We start from the raw sequence: 19,002 nt of genomic DNA on the forward strand, positions 1-19,002 counted from the left end.
GGGGCAGCCGTGGCGACCACAGGAAGAAGATGGGACTGTTAGGACTCCCCGCGGACTAGATCGTCCTGTGCCCAGGCTGCGGGGAGGCGAGGTTGAAGGAAGGACTTCCTCTCTCGTCCTCCCCCAGCAGCGGTGCAGGGGCAGGGCTGTAATCCCCAGACTCAGGTCCGACACAGCGAAGCCATAGAAACGTCTTTATTGAAGGGGGCAGAGGGGTCATGCTGAGTTCTGGGACATGCAGTTAAGGGGTAGTCTGAGCTGTCCTTGGTAGTGAGGCCCCCAGGTCCGTCCTGGACTCCCTGGGCCTTAAGGGTCTCCCTCACGCTGCTAGTCTGGCCTGGGTGCTGTGACGTCATTTAGGGTCAGTGACTCAGATTTGGTGTTTTGGACCTATGACCAGAACGTGGATTGAAATGAGGGCTCTAGGATTTGGGATCCCCTCAAGGCCTTGGGATGCCCTTCATGTATGAGATGGAGGCTTTAGGATTTGGGGTTCTTTGGGAGCTGGGACTCTTGGAATTTGGCGTCTTGAGATCCATGACTCAGGGCATTGAAGTCCTCTAGTTTTCAGGGATGAGCATAACTGTTTGGGGTCTCTTGGTGCCTATAAATAGGGCTTAAGGTGCCATGGTAGCCTGGGATGCATGACCTGACTGCAGTCTCCTCCATTCCAGGCACAAGGACGTCCATGATTGGGGTTTCCTGGGGGCTTGGGATTGGATTTTTACATATAGGACTCCCTGGGAATTTGGGAATCCCATGGCTTGGGGGTCTTGGAAATTAGGGCTTTGGGGTGTTCTAGAGGCTGTAGGACTTGGGGGCACATGGAAGTTTGGGATCCCCAGTCTCAACATGGGGGCTCCAAATTTTGGGTTCCCCCAAAAGGGAAAGTCATCACTTTAAAAATAGAGAATTTTCTGGAAATCTGGCCAGCAGAGGGGCTGTGGGCCATGTTGGGTGGGCTTCATACAAGGCACTGGGGGATTCTTGAGGGTGCAGAAGATAGGAACACTTGGGGGTCCTGTAATTAGTACTTCCAGGACTATTTTGGTATCTGTAAATTGGAGGTGTCAGTGGCCTGGTTAATGTGTGTCTTCTTCAGGGGTAAGAGCAGGGGTCTTTGTAAATGGAGGGAGCGGTCTCTGATTGCAGTATAAGGGTTTTGGGGTAACTATGGGGAATCACATCTTGAGGGGACTGATGTTAAATGTAGCATAGTGACATAAAGGTCTGTAACTGCAGCTCTGGAGGCATGACCTGTGTTTATTTCAAGGGGATTTGATGGGTTCTTTTTTAATGGGGGAGAGTTCTGGGATGAGTGACTGAGGAATGTTCTGCTGTGGAGCATTATGTGGAAAAGGTCACCATTTGGGGTGATGTGGAAATCTATTATTGGGAGTCCTGCTCTGAGTGGTTGAGGATAGGGACTAGCCTGAAGGAGCTACACTCAAGAAATCTTTCTGGGTAACATGGGATCTGTATTTGGGCATTTATCATGGGGGAATCTGTTAATGATGGGCCTCAGTGATTAATAAGGGCTGGCTAATGGGGATCTCTAGTCTGGATGTGTTATTGGGAATATCTATCTCAGGGTGACCTGGGGGCTCCTTGTGTCAGGAGATGCTAGAGGGACTGTCTCTTTGTCAGGTGTCCAGGGCCTCTAAGACTGCATCTCTGCCCTCAGCATCCAAGGAAACCAGCAGCAGAAGAGCAATCTGGAAAGGAGAACCATGTCACTCCTTAATGCAGGTATGGGAACATCTGGGCCTGTCTCCCTCAGCTCTTCCCCAAATGTTTGGCCTTGCTGGATTCTGCCTCTACCTGTTTGGCTGTGCCTTCCCAGGCTCCTGTGGAAAGTGTTCTGCCTCCCCTAAGTATCCCTTAAAAGTTGAAGTCTCCAGAATTTAGTGCAGGGCCTCACTCCCTAAAGACCGTTTCTCAGTAAGCTGACTAGTCACAAGTTTTCCTAACCTCTATTTCTGGCCCCAACCAGAGCCCCAGACCCCTGTGTCCAATGGCCTGGCTACACACCTGGAGATTGAGTTCTCTGATGCGATGTCCTTTGGGGTCCGGACTGTTGTAAAGGTGCGTTTGGGCTGCGTCACTGAAGGGGAGAGCAAGGTCTCAGGTGAGGGGATGATAGACCCACTTGTGCCCTCAATACCCACCCAGACTCCTGGACCCCACATTCCCAATATCCATCTGAACCTTTTTGTCAATAATATTCTGTGTCCTCCAATACCTACTCATGTCTCCAGTGCCTGCCCAGAGCTTGTTGTTAACATCCCCATATCCCATAGCACCTATCTTCTTGGGGTTCCTGTTTCATCATTTTCCTGGACTCTGTTCCCAGTTTAATACTGGATAATCTGTCACTAGCATGACCCTTCCTCCTGTCCCCAAACTCTCCTCCCCACACTCCAGCCCCCAACTCACTTGTCACTTGATGTACTTTTTTGGCTCCGACATTGTCCCCAGGGGGATCCGTGGATCCACCAATCCTGGGGAGATATGAAGAGTGGGAGGAGTCAGAGCCTCAGAAGCCAGGGTCTGACCTGGAGATGGGGGTCGGGGCTCATGCGGAAAGAGCTCAGGTGTAGGGGTGGGTATCCACACTGTCCTGCTAGTCCAAGAGGAGAAGACAACTGAAGAGAGAATCAGGGTCCTGGGTGATACTTTGAATTGGGCTCACCTCTGGATCCGGGATGCTGGTGCAAAGACTCCATGCTTTGGGGAGCAGGTGAAGTACCGGACACCAAAGACAGAGCCATCATGCTTGCCCGTGGGCTGGTCTAGCTCAATCCCATACCAGTAACCTGAAGCAGAAGAGTGTCAGACCTTGAGGCCCTGCCTGTCTCCCAGCCCAGATCCCCATCCTCACCTGGGGCAAAGTCTGTCTTCCCATAGAAGCGCACAACCCCTTGCTTCTGGCCTGCCACAAGGACTTGGTCTCCAACCGCAGCCTTGGCTCCCTCTCGCTGCTGCAGGTTGCCCAGAGATGGGGATGATGGGGGCTTCTTCTTGCCTGGGGGTAGAGGGTACAGGGGTGAGGGTAGGAGGGGGCTCCAGACACCAGGGCACCAGAAAGCCCCAAGACAGAAATTCTGTTCTGGCTCTAATCAGGAACTCCAGAGCCTTCCCTAGAACTGCAGGGCTTTGGTGTGGAGGGGAACAGTCCCAGCCAAGTTAAGAACTGGGAGGGCCGTAACCAGTTTGGCTCAGTGGATAGAGCGTCAGCCTGTGGACTGAAAGGTCCCAGGTTCGATTCTGGTCAAGGGCATGTACCTTGGTTGCGGGCACATCCCCAGTAGGGGGTGTGCAGGAGGCAGCTGATCGATGTTTCTCTGTCATCGATGTTTCTAACTCTCCCTTTCCCTTCCTCTCTGTAAAAAAATCAATACAATATATTTTTAAAAAAAATAGAACTGGGAGGATCCCAAAATCCTTTCTCAAAGCTGAGGATATTTGGGCCAATAGAAAAAACCAGTCACAGAAATCAGGAACCCAGCCCGGCCGGCATGACTCAGTGGTTGAGCGTTGACCTATGAGCCAGGAGGTCATGGTTTGATTCCCCATCAGGGCACATGCCCAGGTTGCATGCTAGATCCCCAGTAAAGGGTGTACAGGAGGCAGCTGATCAATGATTCTTTCTCATCATTGATGTTCCTATCTTTCTCTCCCTCTCTTTTTCTCTCTGAAATCAATAAAAAAAAATTAAAAATTAAGAAAAGAACTAAAGGTCATCCTCCAAAATTAGGGAGTTTGGACCTGAGGAGAAACTGAGTCATAGAAGCTGGGCTACCCACAGATTATCTCCAAGACTGGCTCCCCTCACACCTCGGGCTCCCTCTCTGACCTTTGTGTTCCCTTCGGCCTTTGCCAGTGACACGGGAGAAGTCCATCCGGGGAGTGCGAGGTGTGGAGGTGACAGATGAAGGGGGTGCGTCCGCTGCTTTGGAGATCTTGGACACAGATGCAAAGAGACCTGGAGGGACAGAGCCTGGGCTGGGAGTTGTCCAAGTCTCTGCGCTATGCCTCTACCCCAATATCACCCTCCAACCCCCATTACCCAGTCAGCCACAGAACTACTGAGTGGACCCCACCCGCCACTCCTTTGGGGCCCCCGGTGGTACTGACCCTGCTTGGGAGGGCAGATGAAGTACCGGACACCGCCAACACTGCCATCATTCTTGCCCTCAGGTTCGTCCAGCTCCACGCCCACCCACTGGCCGCTGGCGAACTCCGTGGTCCCGCAGAACCGCAGTGTGCCCGTCTGGAAAAACAAGGGAGGATGTGGCTTGGGGAGGCCTTAGGAGGCTATGATAGGTCACTGGCTCACAGGCAGTGTGGTGAGGGAGATGAGGGAGCTCCAGACTCAAATCTCAACTCAGACATCACCATTTACTGGCCATATACATAACCTCACTGTGCCTTAATGTGCTCATCTGCAAAATAGGAACAGAAACTGTGTCCACCTTCTAGGATTGTTATAGAGCTGCCCTGTTCAATGCAATAAATAGCCACTAGCCAATAGATGACAATTTAACTAAAATTAAATGAATTACACCAGCCACATTTCAAGTGCTTAATAGCCACATGTGCCTTGTGGTTACTTCATTGGACAGCATAGTTACAGCAACATTTAAAGCTCTCAGATTGGCCAGGTGCTGAGTAAGGGATTAGTGAGTGCTGACAACTATTATCATGTAACTTTGGTCCTGGGACCTCCTGGGTTAGTTTCATCTGGAAAATTGAGATAACAGTCCACCTCCTAGGCTTTGTCTGGTTGAAACACTTTTAATATATGTCAAGTTGCTTAGTTGCAGGGAGTGTGATTATAATAGCGTGAGGCTCCTTTACCTAAGCCTCAGTTCTTGTCTAGAGGATGGGCTAATAAAAAGTGCCACTTTGGAAGGTTAGAGGGATTTGAGCAGTACCTGGCACACAGCACTTAGATGCACCAAGCCCTAAAGGAATTTAGACATTTTAACTAATTTAAACCTCATACTACCCCCTGACATGGGTACTGTTATTAGCTCTTTTGTACAGATGGAGCAACTGATGCCCAACGAGGCAGAATCACTGACCCCAAGCCCCAGAGCTGGTAAGATTTGCCTGAGTAAATCCCTGAGCCTAAGCTCATAACTACTGTGTTATGCTGATTTTCTTAGGGGCAGGGATGGTTATTGCATGTCCTCAGACAAAGGGTTTCACCTCTCTAAGCTTCCTAGAGTCTTCTGGGTTGTAAGATGGGAAGAGTAACTCATCCTGCTTTCAGAATTGTCACGTGAATTTAACTAGATCACACACAGCTTTCCAGATGGGACGGGTGCAAAAAGATAGGGAACAAAATGTAACTCTCATGCTTTCTCAAGAAATAAAATCCAGATTCCTTCCAGTGGCATGCAGATCTGGTATGATCAGCCCCTGCTGCCCTCTCCACCTCATCTTCCATCCTGTATAGCAGGGTCTCTGTACCTGCTGTGTGCTCTGTCTTCATATTTTCACAAGGTGAGTTCTTTCCCATCTCAGTTCATACATCACCTCCTTAGAGAAGTCCTCTTAGAACACCCAGCTAAAACCACCTCTACCCTCACCCAGGGACAACTTACTAAATCCAAGCATTGAATGGTTCCCAAAGCCCTCGTTGCCACCAGAATTGATCTTAACTATGGTTTACTTTATTGACTCTCTTTCATTAGAAATGAAGCTCCATGAAAGCAGGGCTGGGTCTGACATAGCCCTTTATCCCCAAGAATGGGCTTGGTCCAGCATGGAGCCTAAGGGACACCAGTAAATGAATCAAAGTTGGAATGCCTGGACAAAGATTCTCTCTGTTCTCTGGACCTTTTTATCTGCTCCCCCTACCTGAGACCCTCTTCTCCTAGCTCACTCCTCATCCTCAAGTAGGTACATCTTGTGCCACACCCCTGACTGTTCTTCCAAAGGACTGACTACTCTGGGAGCAGAGGTGGGCCCTGACTGGAGACCAAGAAGCTCAGGGGACCCAGATGGAGCAGAGCTTCACTGACCACTCTGATTGTGCTTCCCCATGATAGCCACCGCTACTCTGGACTGTCACTGGCAGTTGATGGATCTGTTTCCCACTGGACTGAGACCTCAACCCAGGTTGGGGCACAAAAGAGGCACTCACAGAACAACTGTTAGGTGAAATAAATGTGAATCATTAGAGGGTGGGTCAACAAAGGGAAAGTCTGCACACTGCCCAATGACCCAGTCCTAAGGGGTGAGGGCTGAGTCCTGCCCTTCCCTACCCGGTCTAGTCCCTGACCTTCTGGCCATCCAGCAGCACGCGGTCTCCCAGGCGCAGGCCCAATGTGCTGAGCATGAGATTGCCTGGAACATTGTCGTAGTTGGGTAGCGTGACCTTGGGGAGGGCGCAGGAGAGTGGCACGGCCTCCTCCAGCAGTGTTCGTAGCTCCTTGGCCACCAGTGCTGCCTCTGCCTTGTCCAGGGTCATGTCCATGGGGTCTGGGACCACCTCCGCTGGCACCTGTCCCTTTCGGTTCTGAGGACCAATGGAAAGATAGGGACAAGGACTCAGTGGTACAGGCTGCACCCCCACTGAACCCATGCCCCAAGACCCTGGGTCTAGGTGAAACAGAGGTGGGACTAGGTCAAACTTTGGGTCAACATGGGACTAAGAAGGGGTGGGACATTAAGGTGCAGACCATGTTCCAGGGAAATCCACCCATGAGATCTCAGGCTAGGGATGTCAAGTAATTGGGAGAGGGACTAGGGGTGGAGCTGCTAGGGACTGAAGGTTATGGTCAAGTGTTGTAGGTCACGCCTTTAGGGAGGCCATGCCCTCAGAGACCCCAGGCCAGGAATGGGGCCATGTGAGGAATGAACACTGAAAATGGGCTCCTATAATACTGAGTCAGTGGTCCAAATGAGCCAGTGGGGAAGGAGGTGAGGCAAGACCTCAGGGGTGCAGGTGTGAACCCAAGATATCTATTCCTGGGATGCTGCAGAGTAACTCATATTAAAGATAGGACCTAGAAATGGATGGGTTGGGGTCAAAGATCATATTGAGGGCTTATGCTGGGCCCAACCCTCTCATTCACCAAGAGTCTCATTCGACTTTCTTCATGATCTCTAAATACTGTCTACATAAGGCCACAACATCAGCCAGGACTGAAAGAAGTCCTTGCTGGGTGACCCTGCCTCAGTTTCCCCATTGTAAAACAGTGCTCCTAATACAGTTCACCTGACATATCATGAACACTAACTAAATGTCAGCTATTATGTCATTTGTTGAAGGTACAGATGATCTTTGTAATGTTTTGAGAGCTTCCAGAGATGCAGGTGGTCAGGGCCCCCCTCATCTTCTGCAGAGGCCTGCTGGCCTGGAAAGGAATGGGGGAGGAAAGAGAAGGAAGATAAAATGCTGAGCCAAGGTGGCAGTACCCGCAGCGCCGGGTTGGCACCATGCTCCAGCAAACATTTGGCTGCACCCAGGCACAGGTTAGAGGCAGCGATGTGTAGGGCTGAGCCATGGTTGAAGTCACTGCACGTGGAGTTCACCACTGGGAGGTGGGTGAGAGGAGAGATTTGGTAAGTGTTTTCGGCACTCTAGGTATCCCCCTACCTTCCAGCCTCCATCTCTTAACAGGCTGCTAACCTCCCAGCCCCAGTGCCTTCCATAAAACCGGCCCCTCCCTGCGAGGTCCAGCCCTGTCCTGGGGTAGTGAACCACTGAACCCCATCTCCAATGCCTCTAGTCTCCAGCCTCCTACTATCTCCTCAGTTTAGTGCCCCCTTCCTGCCAAGCCAGGGCTTAGTTTGGCCCCATCATTTGGTATCTCTCCTTCTTCATACCACATCCCCATCCCCAAAATCCTGGGCACCCTCCCTCTGCTTCCAGGGCCTCTTCTTTCACTGGGTCCTGGCCTCCCACCCCAGCCTGGACTTCGCCCCTCACCTCGAGGCCGAGCACCCTTCAGCAGCACACGCACGAGGTCGGGCACATCAAAATAGGCTGCGTAGTGCAGTGCGTTCATGTTGGTCCAGCGGCTGCGCAGGGTCACGTCTGCGCCCAGCGCCAGCAGCTGCTGTGAGAGGCGCACTGCCGCAGCAGGGTCCCCTGCATGACAGCCCGGGTCAGTCATGGGTCCAGGGCATGAGGAACTTCCTGGGTCTCAGGGAGGGCAATTTGGGATCTTAGGCTGAAGGTTTAGGATGGGGATCTGAGGACCAGAGTTCTGGGTGGTTTTGAAGGTGTCGGGTCTGAGGGCCTAGGTTTTGGGGCATGTGGTTTGGGGTTGGGACACTCACCGACTCCATGGGCCCCAGCCTTGCAGGCATAATGAAGCAGTGTCATGTCGGTCAGCCCATCACGATCATTCACATGGCAGCCTCGACGCAGAATCTGGGAGTACCAGAGGACCAGGGAAGGTTCCCGAAACATGCAAGGGATCCCCATCCTCTCCCTCCTTGGCTTCCCCAGTGTTCTTACCTCATTGCCAATGACATCAATCTTGTGTTGTACTTGGGGCACCCACTGGCGCACAATGGCAAACAGCTCAGGGATGGTGGTCTGCGGGTCAAACAGAATCTCCTGGCACGCCGGGTCATTGGGGTCGAAGAAGGTGAAAGCTGAAGTGGTGAGAGGTCTAAAGTCATCCAAGGCAAGCTGACCCCCTCCTTCCAGAGGAGCTTTAGGGTTTACCTTTAAGACCCTCTCTAAGGCAGGGTCTCAAAGTAGTGGGGCATAGGCCACAGGCATATTCCATGTGGCCAGCATGAGGTTTCAAAGTCAGGAGGTTTCACATAAAAATCTGGATGCCCACTATGTCTTACAAAACTGGAAGACTGAGCAATTCCCATGGAGCAGCAAACACCACCTCTTGAACAGAGTGTGATAAGAAGTGTAGCACCCTCAAGTCTGCGTGCCCACGGAGGTTGCTAGTGCACTGTTGCCCTGACAGAGCATGGGGACAGTTTGGACAAATTTCTAGAGTAAAAAAAATAATAATAAAATAATAATTTAAAACAGAAATCCTAGTTTTTAAGAAAAATCTCCCCAAGTTTTCAAATGCTGTGCAGTCCACATAAAATGTATGCATGGTTAGGACCCAATCTGTGGCCAGCCAGGGTGGTGCTCAGAGGAACTTCCATCTCCCCTATTAGACTGATGAGTACTGCACTCTGTAGTAACCTCAGCACCCAGCTTAGTACCTAGTACATGGAAGAAACTCAGTACATGTTGAGTGAGTAAATGAAACATCAGATGATGTAGAGCCCAGAGAAGTGCAGCATAGAAAGTGTCTCCAGGAATCAGCCTGTGTGCTTCTGTTAAAATCCCAGTCATAAAACATTACTCTTTGGATTAGAATCCTGACCTGGCTCCCATCACATTCAGAATATAGACCACATCCTTCCCTCTGCCTACAGGTCCTGCACAAACTGGCCTGTCTGTTTTCTATTCTCAACTTCCCTGCATCCACACTGGCCTCCTATCCTTCCAACACACCAGGCAAATTCCTGTCTTAGGGACTTTGCACTTGCTGTTTTTCTTATCTGGGGCAGACTTCTCTCAGATCTTCTCAAGGCTTTGCAGGTCTTTGCTCAAATGTCACCTCTTCAGAGAGGCCTCCCCAACCACCCGGTCGAAATCAGCACTTCTGCCCTTCTCCATCTCCTACCCTTTTTTATTTCTTTAATCACAGCACATATCACTACTCAACTTGTTTACACCTCCCTCCCTCTTTTCCTCTTCTTCTCTTTTTTCTTCTTTCTTACTTTCTCACTAGTCTCCCTCATTAGGATATAAGTGCTATGTTCCAATCTGCCATGGTCCCCCTACCCATCCACCCCTTTATCCCCAAAGCCCAGCACAAAACCTGGCACAGAGTAGGTGTTCAGTCAATCTCTGCTGAATTAATGTACCCATTTAATAAACAAATACATGAGTTCCTCTTGGAATCCACCTTAGCCCTCTCTCTGTCCTAGACCACATTTCCAGATTCCTTCACCTTCTGTGACCAATCCTGCTTGTTTTCAGCCCAGACCCTCTCACTTCCCACCAGGCCAAAAGCCCTGGCCGTATCTAGCTGCATTTCCAAAGGAGATTTTCCAGTTTCCTGGGGTGGACCCCCTGCCCAGACATCCAGATAACTTCCTTATTTTTCTACCAAACTGAGGTTAACTTGTTGCCTCTCTGATTCACCTCTATTGGGTGATATGTCCCACTAGTTTTTGACCCTCACAGCCAATGTCTTCTAAAAGCTCCTTATATCCAACTCCAGCTGAGCCCCACCCTCTCTACCTTTTAAACATATGAGACCCATCACTTCTCTGCTTTTAAACAATCCCACAAATGCTTTCTCCCAATCACACTTAGAATATATCCAAAGTCTTCACCATGGCCTTTAAGCCCCATTGCCAACCTCTCACCTCAACTGATTACGCCCCAGCTGCAGCTCCATGAGCTGCTTTCTGTTCCAAACTCAGTCCTGTTCCACACCCAGGGCTCTGCACTTGCTGCTCTCTGCCTGGAACTCTCTTTCTCCACTGATTCTCCTCATCTCTGGGTCTCAGCCTAAATGCTACCTCAACAGCAAGACCCACCCTGACCTCTCTGTCTCAAGTTGCTTCCCTCTAGCCATTCTCTATTTTCTTTTTTATTTTATTTATTTATTTTTTTGTTTTGTTAATTCTCACCCAAGGATATTTTCCCATTGATTTTTAGAGAGAGTGGAAGGGAGGGGGAAGAGACACAGAGAGAAACATCGATGTGAGGGAGACACAGACCAGGGATTGAGCCTGCAACCGTGGTACATGCCCTTGATGGGAATCTAACCTGGGACCCTTCAGTCCATGGCCTGACACTCTATGCATTGAGCCAAACTGGCTAGGGCTCTATTTATTTCTATCTTTTATTTCTTTCATAGCACTTACTCCAATCTGAACTTACCTGTTTATTGATCTGTTAATTATTCAGTCTCTCCTCTCCTGAGAGAAGGGATCATGCCTAGATTGCTCACCATTAAATCTCTATCACCCAGCCGAAACCGGTTTGGCTCAGTGGATAGAGCGTCGGCCTGTGGACTGAAAGGTCCCGGGTTCGATTCCGGTCAAGGGCATGTACCTGGGTTGTGGGCACTTCCCCAGTGGGGGATGTGCAGGAGGCAGCTGATCGATGTTTCTCTCTCATCGATGTTTCTAACTCTCTATCTCGCTCTCTTCTTCTCTGTAAAAAATCAATAAAATATAAAAAAAAAAATCTCTATCACCCAACATAATGCTTGTCACAGAGTAGTAGCAATAGATAAATATCGCTTGATGATTAAATACTTTCAGTTTCTCCAAGAAGAACCCTCTGAGCTCCACACCCTCCTTCCTCAGAACCTTCACTCCTGCAGTTCCTCCTATGGTCACCTATCCTGGGACTCCATTTCCCCCAACCCATTCCTGATTAACCCCCAACTCATCCTTAGGTCTCCCTCAAACCTTCTCCTTAGAGAAACCATGTCTTAACAAACTCTTGCAGTATTCTGTTCTTGGCAAGCACAATTTCTCATCATGTCATGTAATTACATATTTATATTGTATTATTATACTTATTTGTATGGTCATTATAGAGGCCTGTGAGTTCTCTCAGGGCAAAGACTGGATCTATCTTGCTCCATGCTGTGCTACCAGCTCCTAACACAGAGCCAGGTCCACAGCAGACTTTAAGCAAATGTTTGTTGAATGACTAAATGACTAAATGATGTATCATGAACCAATTTAGAGTTATTCCAATTTCATTCTCCAACGAATGAATGAATGAGTGTGGGGGGGGGGGCGCGGGGAGAGGGGGGGCGTTTGGAATACAAGGACTCAGCAGCTAAGACTTCTTCCCTGGCCATCTAAGGCTCCCGGCCAGATTCTGGGGTGGGAGGATGGTTACCGTAGTCCTTGGGGAGGGGGGCAGGTGCTGAGGGGTGCACAACAGGCTTCTGTCGGCGCTCCTGGGTGGGACTGGGGGCCTCGGGAACCTCCTCATCCTCCTCATCCTCTTCTTCCTCCTTGTCCAAGAGCGGAGGGGCCATAGGGGTAGGATCTGTCTTAGTCATGATCCTCGGTGGCCCTCAGGGGACGGCCTTCAGGCAAATCCTGGAAGCAGAGGTCAGCTAGAGAAGGCACCCCACAGGCTCCGGCATCCCAACCCACAGAAGCTCCCAGGGCCTCACATTCCCAGCTCTGGATTTGGAGCAATCATAAGGATGCCCGTTACCCATCAGAGGGCCCTAGCATGTGGGCCCAGTGTCTACCACTTCCCGCAGGCCCAGCCCTCCATTCTTCTATCGCGTCAGGGCCCTCAGTCTAGGCCGCCCCCTCCCCAGGTTTGTTTATCTCCGGATGCTGGATGCTGGAGGCTTCGCCCCTCCCCTTCTCCGCGGGCCTCCCCTCTACCCATCTTACCTTGGGCAAACAGGGCTGCAGACGAAAGCCGAGAGTGGGGGGACTGGAGTAATGGGGTGTCAGTTTCAGGGGAAGTGATGGGTGAGAAGGAGAAAAAAGCCGGTGGTAGATGGGGGGTAGAGAGGGAGGGGCGCTGAAGGCGCATGCGCGCTGTTACCTACGACCCGGCGTGGGGGAGGAGATACTGGGAGGCTCCTCACGCTGATGGAAAGGCTGGACGCAGCGATGGAAGGGGACTGACGCGGAGGATGGGGAGAGAAAGGAAAGAGGTGAACACGAAGAAGGAAGCGAGACACGGAGACGGAGAGATATGAAGCAGAGACAAGGGTAATGGGAAAGCGGAGTCAGTGCTTTTTGACCCTCACCCTCATGATGGAGCTTTTCTGTAAGCCTGGCCAGTTAAGGCGGTGTTGGTGGTGATGGGTGTTTTCTCTGTGAGATCTGAGATCTGACCTCTATACGGGATGTCTCAGAGATATGGTTTCTATCATCATCATCATCATCATCATCATCATCATCATCATTCTCATCACAGAGTTTCCACAGCACTTACCAGGCCCAGAGAGGGTAAGCCACTTGCCCAAGGGCACACAGCAAGTAGGTTTTGGAGCCAAGATTGAAAACAGACAGCCTGGGCTTTTAATTACCTTGCTACAGATCTGCCAACCCTCTCAGAACTTGTATCTTTTTAAATTAATTAATTTATTATTTTTTTAGAGGCATTTTATTTAGACAACTAAAAATAATTAGATGTTCAGAAGCAGTATACAGTGAACAAGAAATCAAGCCAGTTATTGGCCTGTCTCACAGAGACATGGAGAGACAGATATGGGGTGTAGAAGAAATGTAGGAGCAGAGAGACAGGGACATAGATATGGAGGACACAGAAAAATGCAGATGAAGAGAGACATGGGGAAATGGAGAGATAGATGGGAGGACAGAGCAATAGGGAAGCACATGGACAAAGATAAATGTGGAAAAAGATGAGATTGAGAGACAGGGATCAAGTGGGAACAGGGAAGTAGAGAAAGACAGTAAGTCCAGGGGCCCTGGAAGGCTTCATGAAGAGCCCCAGGCCTGAGTCTGAGCTCTGTCCTTGCCCCACTGTATGTCCCTCTTGTGCCCCACCATGATTCAGGCCACAGCCCCAAGCATAAAGCCTCCAAAGGCAGCCACATTGCAGCTCCAGCTGACTGCTACTAACTGGGAATATTAACCCAGCGCTGCTAGATCTGCTGAGCCTTTGGGAAAAATCAGAAATTACTTTAAAGCACTGTTGAAGTCAAACAAACAATATCTGTGGGCCATGTCCAACCCACTGGCTGTCAGGTTGAGACACCTTAGTTCAGAGGCACTGTGGGGGCTCCTTTCTGGAACCCCTCCTACCTCTCTTGTCCAGGCAAGGCCAGACCCTGGGACCTCAAGCTTAGCCTTGGGGTTGTAAGCAGAAAAAAAGCCTGATCAGATTTTGATTTTTAAAAACAGATTTTTATTGATTTTTAGAGAGAGGAAGAGAGAAACATCGGCGTGAAAGCAAAACATAGACCGACTGCATGTTCCCCCACTGAGGATTGAACCTGCAAATACATTTTTTAATATATTTTCATTGGTTTAAGAGAGGAAGGGAGAGGGAGAGAGAAAGAGAGAGAGAGAGAGAAACATGAGAGAGAATCAGTCAGCTGCCTCCTGCATGCCCCACACTGGGGATTGAGCCCGCAACCCGGGCATGTGCGCTTGACTGGAATCAAACCTGAGACCCTTCAGTTCACAGACTGACGATTTATCCACTGAGCCAAACCAGATATGGCTGAAATGTTCTGATTTTTAAATATTGGGCTCTAGCCTAAACAAAAACATATGCTGCGTTGGCCAGGTAGGCCCCACTCGCCCTTCACAGCAGACTCTCCATGCGTAGCTGCTGCACCCACTGTTCTATAGCCCTCGCTGCTCCTGGTGCCACTCTTGGAGTTGCTGCAGCCTTCTCTCCTGCCCAGTGCTGAGCCCAGCCTGTGGGTGCTGAGAGGGGACTCCAGGGCAAGGCCATGCAGGAGCCAACAAAACACTCAGCGGGTTCGGGAACATGGTGGCCGGGCCCTCAGGGTATCCAGTGCTGGTCCTAACACCACCAGGTTTTCAGTGCCAGGTGCTGGGATGGCTGGGCCTGGGGACAGGAGGGAGGGCTGAGAGTCAGGCTCAGTCCCAAGCATAAAGCCTCTAAGGGCAGCCACATTGCATCTCCAGCTGAAGGACTTCCCTCAGGACATGACTCCACACTTTACTTCCCAGGTGAGGAAGGTGAGGGTAGGGCGGTGGGTGGTCAGCCTCCACAATGGGACCACCCTGTGCTCACCTTGGTGGGCAGTGCCAAGGAGATGGAGAGCACAGAATCTGCCGAAGTAAGAAACGTCCTAACCTATAAGAATTTTTATGAGTTTATTTAAGCAAAACTGACGATAATTGCAGGGAAACAAAAAGGTGTTACTGGTGGGGAGAATTTCTCATCCCCACTGTTGTTCATGGGAGTGGAATTCCTGTGATATCCTGAGAAAAAAATTTCTGAGGCTCGATTGAGAAAACAAGTGGTTTTTATTTGTGTGGAATCAAACACCTGAGTTTCCAAAGTCCCATTTCCCATAGTCTAGTCATAGAATGTAACTGGGGCTTCAGCACCCTCCTGCTTCCAGCGGCACTGGGGAGCTAAAATCAGAGCCAGTGGCCAGAGTTTCCTTTCCATGTTGGAGCCAATTCTGGTCCAGCATCAGGCTAGCTTAGCTTGTGTTTCCCCATTGCAGTCAATTAGTCCATTGCCTGTGGAGTCCACATGGCTATGGGCCATATGGGCAAATACAAGAGAGCCAAGAGCAACAACAGAAAAGAGCAATTTCCTTTGTTTAGGCCTATCCCCAAATTTTTGTGATATTGCAGTGGCTCCACCCACTCTGGCTAGTGATCTCTGTCCCCAGGTTTGATTGACAGGCACCTTCCCTAGTCATCTCAACTTCACTGCATATGTGTCTATCTCCCCTTTGTTGGACTCTTTCCCCTAGTGATTTCTGGGGAATGGGCCAGTGGTTCCCTGGGGAGTGTGAACTTGCAGCTTCCTGGTGAAGCTTCCGCAAAGACCAGCATATAATGTCTGGCCTTCCCTTTGCTTCTTCCCTTTCCTATATAATAAAAGCCTAATATTCTTAATGTCTGATCGTCCAGTCATCTGTTCAACCAATCAAAGCATAACATGTTAATGATATGCTAAGGCCGCTCAACCGCTCGCTATGACATGCACTGACCACCAGGGGGCAGACGCTCAATGCAGGAGCTGCCCCCTGGTGTCAGGGCGCTCCCACAGGGGGTGTGCTGCTCAGCCAGGAGCCTGGCTCACAGCTGACGAGTGCAGCGGCGGTGGTGGGAGCTGCTAAGGATCCCCTGAGGGCTCCTGGACTGTGAGAGGGCACAAGCCAGGCTGAGGGACCCTGTCCCCCCGCTCCCAGTGCACGAATTTTGTGCACCAGGCCTCTAGTTATTAATAACTAACTAATTACAATGGTATCAGTGGGACTGAGAAAATGCGGTGGGAAATGGCAGCTTACCACTTATTTTATACATCAGAATCAAAGGTGAAGATGTGCTAGTAAGGGGGCTACATGAAATCCATTGGTGATAGATTACGGAGGCAGGAGAAAGTAAAGTGGGGAGACTGGATGAGTTTGGATGAAAAGGAAAACAAATAGACATATACCATTTTGTTTTTTTAAACCCTCACCTAAGGACATATTTGTTTTAGAGGGAGAGAGAGAAACATCAATCAGTTGCCTCCCATATACTCCCTAATCAGGGAACAAAACTGCAACCTAGGTACATGCCCTGACTGGGAATCGAACCTGCAACCTTTTGGTGTGCAGCATTATGCTCCAACCAACTAAGCCACCCAGTCAGGGCAGACACATACTTCTTTTCACAGGTGGGTATAGGATAGTTAACAGTTAACTACATGATATAATAACAATGAGGGGGATTTGTGGTCTGTCCTCTGGTGTGGTGGTTGCACTTTGAGGAGTGGGAGGTGGTGGAAGGAAATTACTTTGATATCCCACAGGTATGTTTTCTTAGATGCAAAAGACAACAGACAGGCTAGGGTTAAGGTGAATACTGACCTTTGTTTGGGAAAAATACCATCCTAGGACATAGCTACCCACCATGAACTGGTTTTAGTTAGGGGAAATTTTTGTTTTTCTCACCTGAGGATATGTGTTTTTCTTTCATTGATTTTAGAGAAAGCAAAACATCCATGTGAGAGAGAAACATTGATCAGCTGCCTCTGGTATGTGTCCCAATTGGGGATCAAACCCACAATCTGGGTAGATGTCCTGACTAGGAATCAAACCCACAGCCTTTTGGTGCACCAGATGTCACTCAACCAACTAAGCCACTCCAGCCAGGGCAGTTAGGGAAAGTTTTAATTTCAGACCATCCTATGTGGTTATTTTAGATCTCTGAGTTTGCAAGGCCACCATACAGGCCTCCCCTGGGCTTGCCAGATTTAGTATATGGCCCATTTCTTGTCCACACAACACACCTCAGTGCCACTGGAAGCAGGAGGGTGTAAAGTGCTACCTGCTGGTAGTCCATGTGCTGCAACCAGGGGCCATCCTTCAATGGGATGGTGGGGTCAGTGATATTAGGTCCAACCCTACCCTCTCTGAGAACACTCACTCCCAGGGGTCCCTCAGTTCCAAACCTCTGTCCCCCACCCCAGGCTCTCTTTGCCTCCTCTTACCCATATTGCATTCTACCATTCCACCTTTTAAACTCCCAGTCAAGCTAGTTTCAACTCCCATGATTAGCTAGTTTATTAATATTCCTATATAATAAAGAGGTAAGATGCAAATTAACCCTCACACCCTCACAAGATAGCTGTCTACGACCAGGCCGGCAGGAGGGTTAGTGAGGGACGACCAAATGACTAAACAGCAGGCTGTGTGGGGCAACCAGGCCAGCAGGGGGTGGGCAGTGGGGGCGACCAGGCCAGCAGGGGAGGCAGTTGGGGGTGACCGGGGGGGGGGGGGGCGGCAGTTAGGGGCAACCAGGCCGGCGAGGAGGTGCAATGAGGGGCAACTAGGCCAGCGGGGGGGGGGGCAGTAAGGGGTGACCAGGCTGGTGAGGAGGGGGGCAGTTAGGAGCGACCAGGCCAGCAGAGAGGGGCAGTTAGGGGCAATCAGGCCGGCACACAGAGGCAGTGAGGGGCAATCAGGCCGGCGGGGGGGGGGGCAGTTAGGGGTGACCAGGCAGGCAGGCAGGTGAGCGATTAGGAGCCAGTGGTCCAGGATTGTGAGAGGGATGTCCCAGAATGGAGAGGGTGCAGGCTAGGCTGAGGGACACCCCCCTCCCCCATGGGTGCACAAATTTTGTGCACCGAGCCTCTAGTTAATAATAGAAGAAAGCAAAGGGAAGACCAGACATTGTAAGCATGGTCATATGGGCAGCTTCACCAGGAAGCTGCAACTTCATACTCCCCAGGGAACCACTGGTCCATTCCCTGCAGATCACTAGGGAAAGGGATCCAACAAAGGGGGAGATGGGTGCATGTGCAGTGAAGTCAGGGTGATATTTGTCTGTCAGTCTAACCTAGGAAAAAGATAATTGGCTAGTGGGGTGAAGCCACTGCAAGCACATGAAATCTTGAAGGCTTAATTGGTTAAGTCCCTAGTTATAATTCCCAAAGAGTTCCCTCTCTCTTGCTCATGTTCTTCTCTTGCTTCTCCTTCTCCTTCTTTTTTCTTTTGGTTACTCCTCATCTGAGGATATTTTTTCCATTGTTTTTTAGAGAGTAGAAGGGAGGAAGGGAAGGAGGGAGGGAGAGAGAGAGAGAGGATGCAACATCAATGTGAGAGAGACACATCAATTGGTTGCCTCTTGCATGAGCCCCAACCAGGGCCAGGGATCGGACCTGCAACCCAGGTACATGCCCTTGACCAAGAATTGAACCTGTGACCCTCCAGTGTGTGAGCCGACTCTCCACTGAGCCGTGCCAGCCAGGGCTCTGCTCTTGCTTCTTGTTCAATATTGTACTCTTTTGCTCCATGACCCACACTAGCCCCTGTCTCTTCATAGTCCTGTTGCCTTAGAAAGACTATGCAGACCCTACATGTAATAGACTGTAGCTGGGAACACAAGCTAAGCTAGCCTGATGCTGGACTGGACTGTGCTTTAATATGGAGTGAAGACTCTGGACAGTGGCCTTAATTCTTGTCCTGCAGAAGATAAGATTGGACTTTTTTATGGTGAGACAGAGGGAAATGGGATATTGGAATCCCAGGAGTTTAATTCCATGGAAATAAACCTCACTCATCCTCCCCTGCAAGTCTCAGGAAATTCCTTTCCTTGTGACATCGCGAGAACGCCACTTCCACTGGTAACAGGTTGGGACACAGAAGGCACCCCACTGATAACACCAGCATCAACCTGCCCATCCCACCTCTGCTGCCCCGCCCATCCAGCTTCCATCCTCTATGGCTGGATTTTTGCCTCCTTCCTGATCTCCCTGTTCACAGGAGTGCAGTTATAGATTTTAAA

General features: G+C 50.2%; 2 protein-coding genes and 1 long non-coding RNA gene across 3 annotated transcripts in view; 1 reads left to right on the plus strand and 2 right to left on the minus strand.

The window, feature by feature from the left end:
• LOC308531050 lies at nucleotides 1-5,397 on the plus strand. The gene is made up of 4 exons (XR_013996885.1): nucleotides 1-165; nucleotides 1,648-1,749; nucleotides 1,994-2,085; nucleotides 4,201-5,397. It is a non-coding gene; the product is annotated as an uncharacterized lncRNA (long non-coding RNA).
• On the minus strand, nucleotides 181-12,539 carry CLIP3 (CAP-Gly domain containing linker protein 3). Its single transcript, XM_081107900.1, has 14 exons — nucleotides 12,433-12,539; nucleotides 11,918-12,123; nucleotides 8,480-8,619; nucleotides 8,299-8,392; nucleotides 7,946-8,107; nucleotides 7,432-7,550; nucleotides 6,293-6,529; nucleotides 4,138-4,273; nucleotides 3,857-3,985; nucleotides 2,882-3,025; nucleotides 2,693-2,816; nucleotides 2,437-2,501; nucleotides 2,032-2,104; nucleotides 181-1,715 (listed from the first exon to the last, which is right to left on the minus strand). The coding sequence occupies exons 2-14, from the start codon at nucleotides 12,081-12,083 to the stop codon at nucleotides 1,661-1,663; spliced, it is 1,644 nt and encodes a 547-aa protein (XP_080964026.1). The 5' UTR covers nucleotides 12,084-12,123; nucleotides 12,433-12,539; the 3' UTR covers nucleotides 181-1,660.
• THAP8 (THAP domain containing 8) overlaps nucleotides 12,113-19,002 on the minus strand; it is a gene marked incomplete at its 3' end in the record, with an annotated part of 27,517 nt that continues 20,627 nt past the window's right edge. The window contains 4 exon segments of the mRNA XM_081108380.1: nucleotides 12,113-12,123; nucleotides 12,433-12,447; nucleotides 14,496-14,540; nucleotides 14,543-14,646. Of these exon segments, the coding sequence (XP_080964506.1) occupies nucleotides 12,113-12,123; nucleotides 12,433-12,447; nucleotides 14,496-14,540; nucleotides 14,543-14,646 (175 nt within the window).

Source organism: Myotis nattereri, assembly GCF_964212035.1.
Source record: "Myotis nattereri genome assembly, chromosome: 15".
Classification (NCBI taxonomy): domain Eukaryota; kingdom Metazoa; phylum Chordata; class Mammalia; order Chiroptera; family Vespertilionidae; genus Myotis; species Myotis nattereri.

Bases quoted from the DNA above. Each gene is read 5' to 3' on its own strand.
- CLIP3 (XM_081107900.1), bottom strand. From the start codon at position 12,083: ATGACTAAGACAGATCCTACCCCTATGGCCCCTCCGCTCTTGGACAAG. The intron at 8,393-8,479 runs GTAAGAACACTG...TGGTACTCCCAG, and splicing joins TTGATGTCATTGGCAATGAG to ATTCTGCGTCGAGGCTGCCA. The intron at 6,530-7,431 runs GTACTGCCACCT...ATTGGTCCTCAG, and splicing joins GTGCCAACCCGGCGCTGCGG to AACCGAAAGGGACAGGTGCC.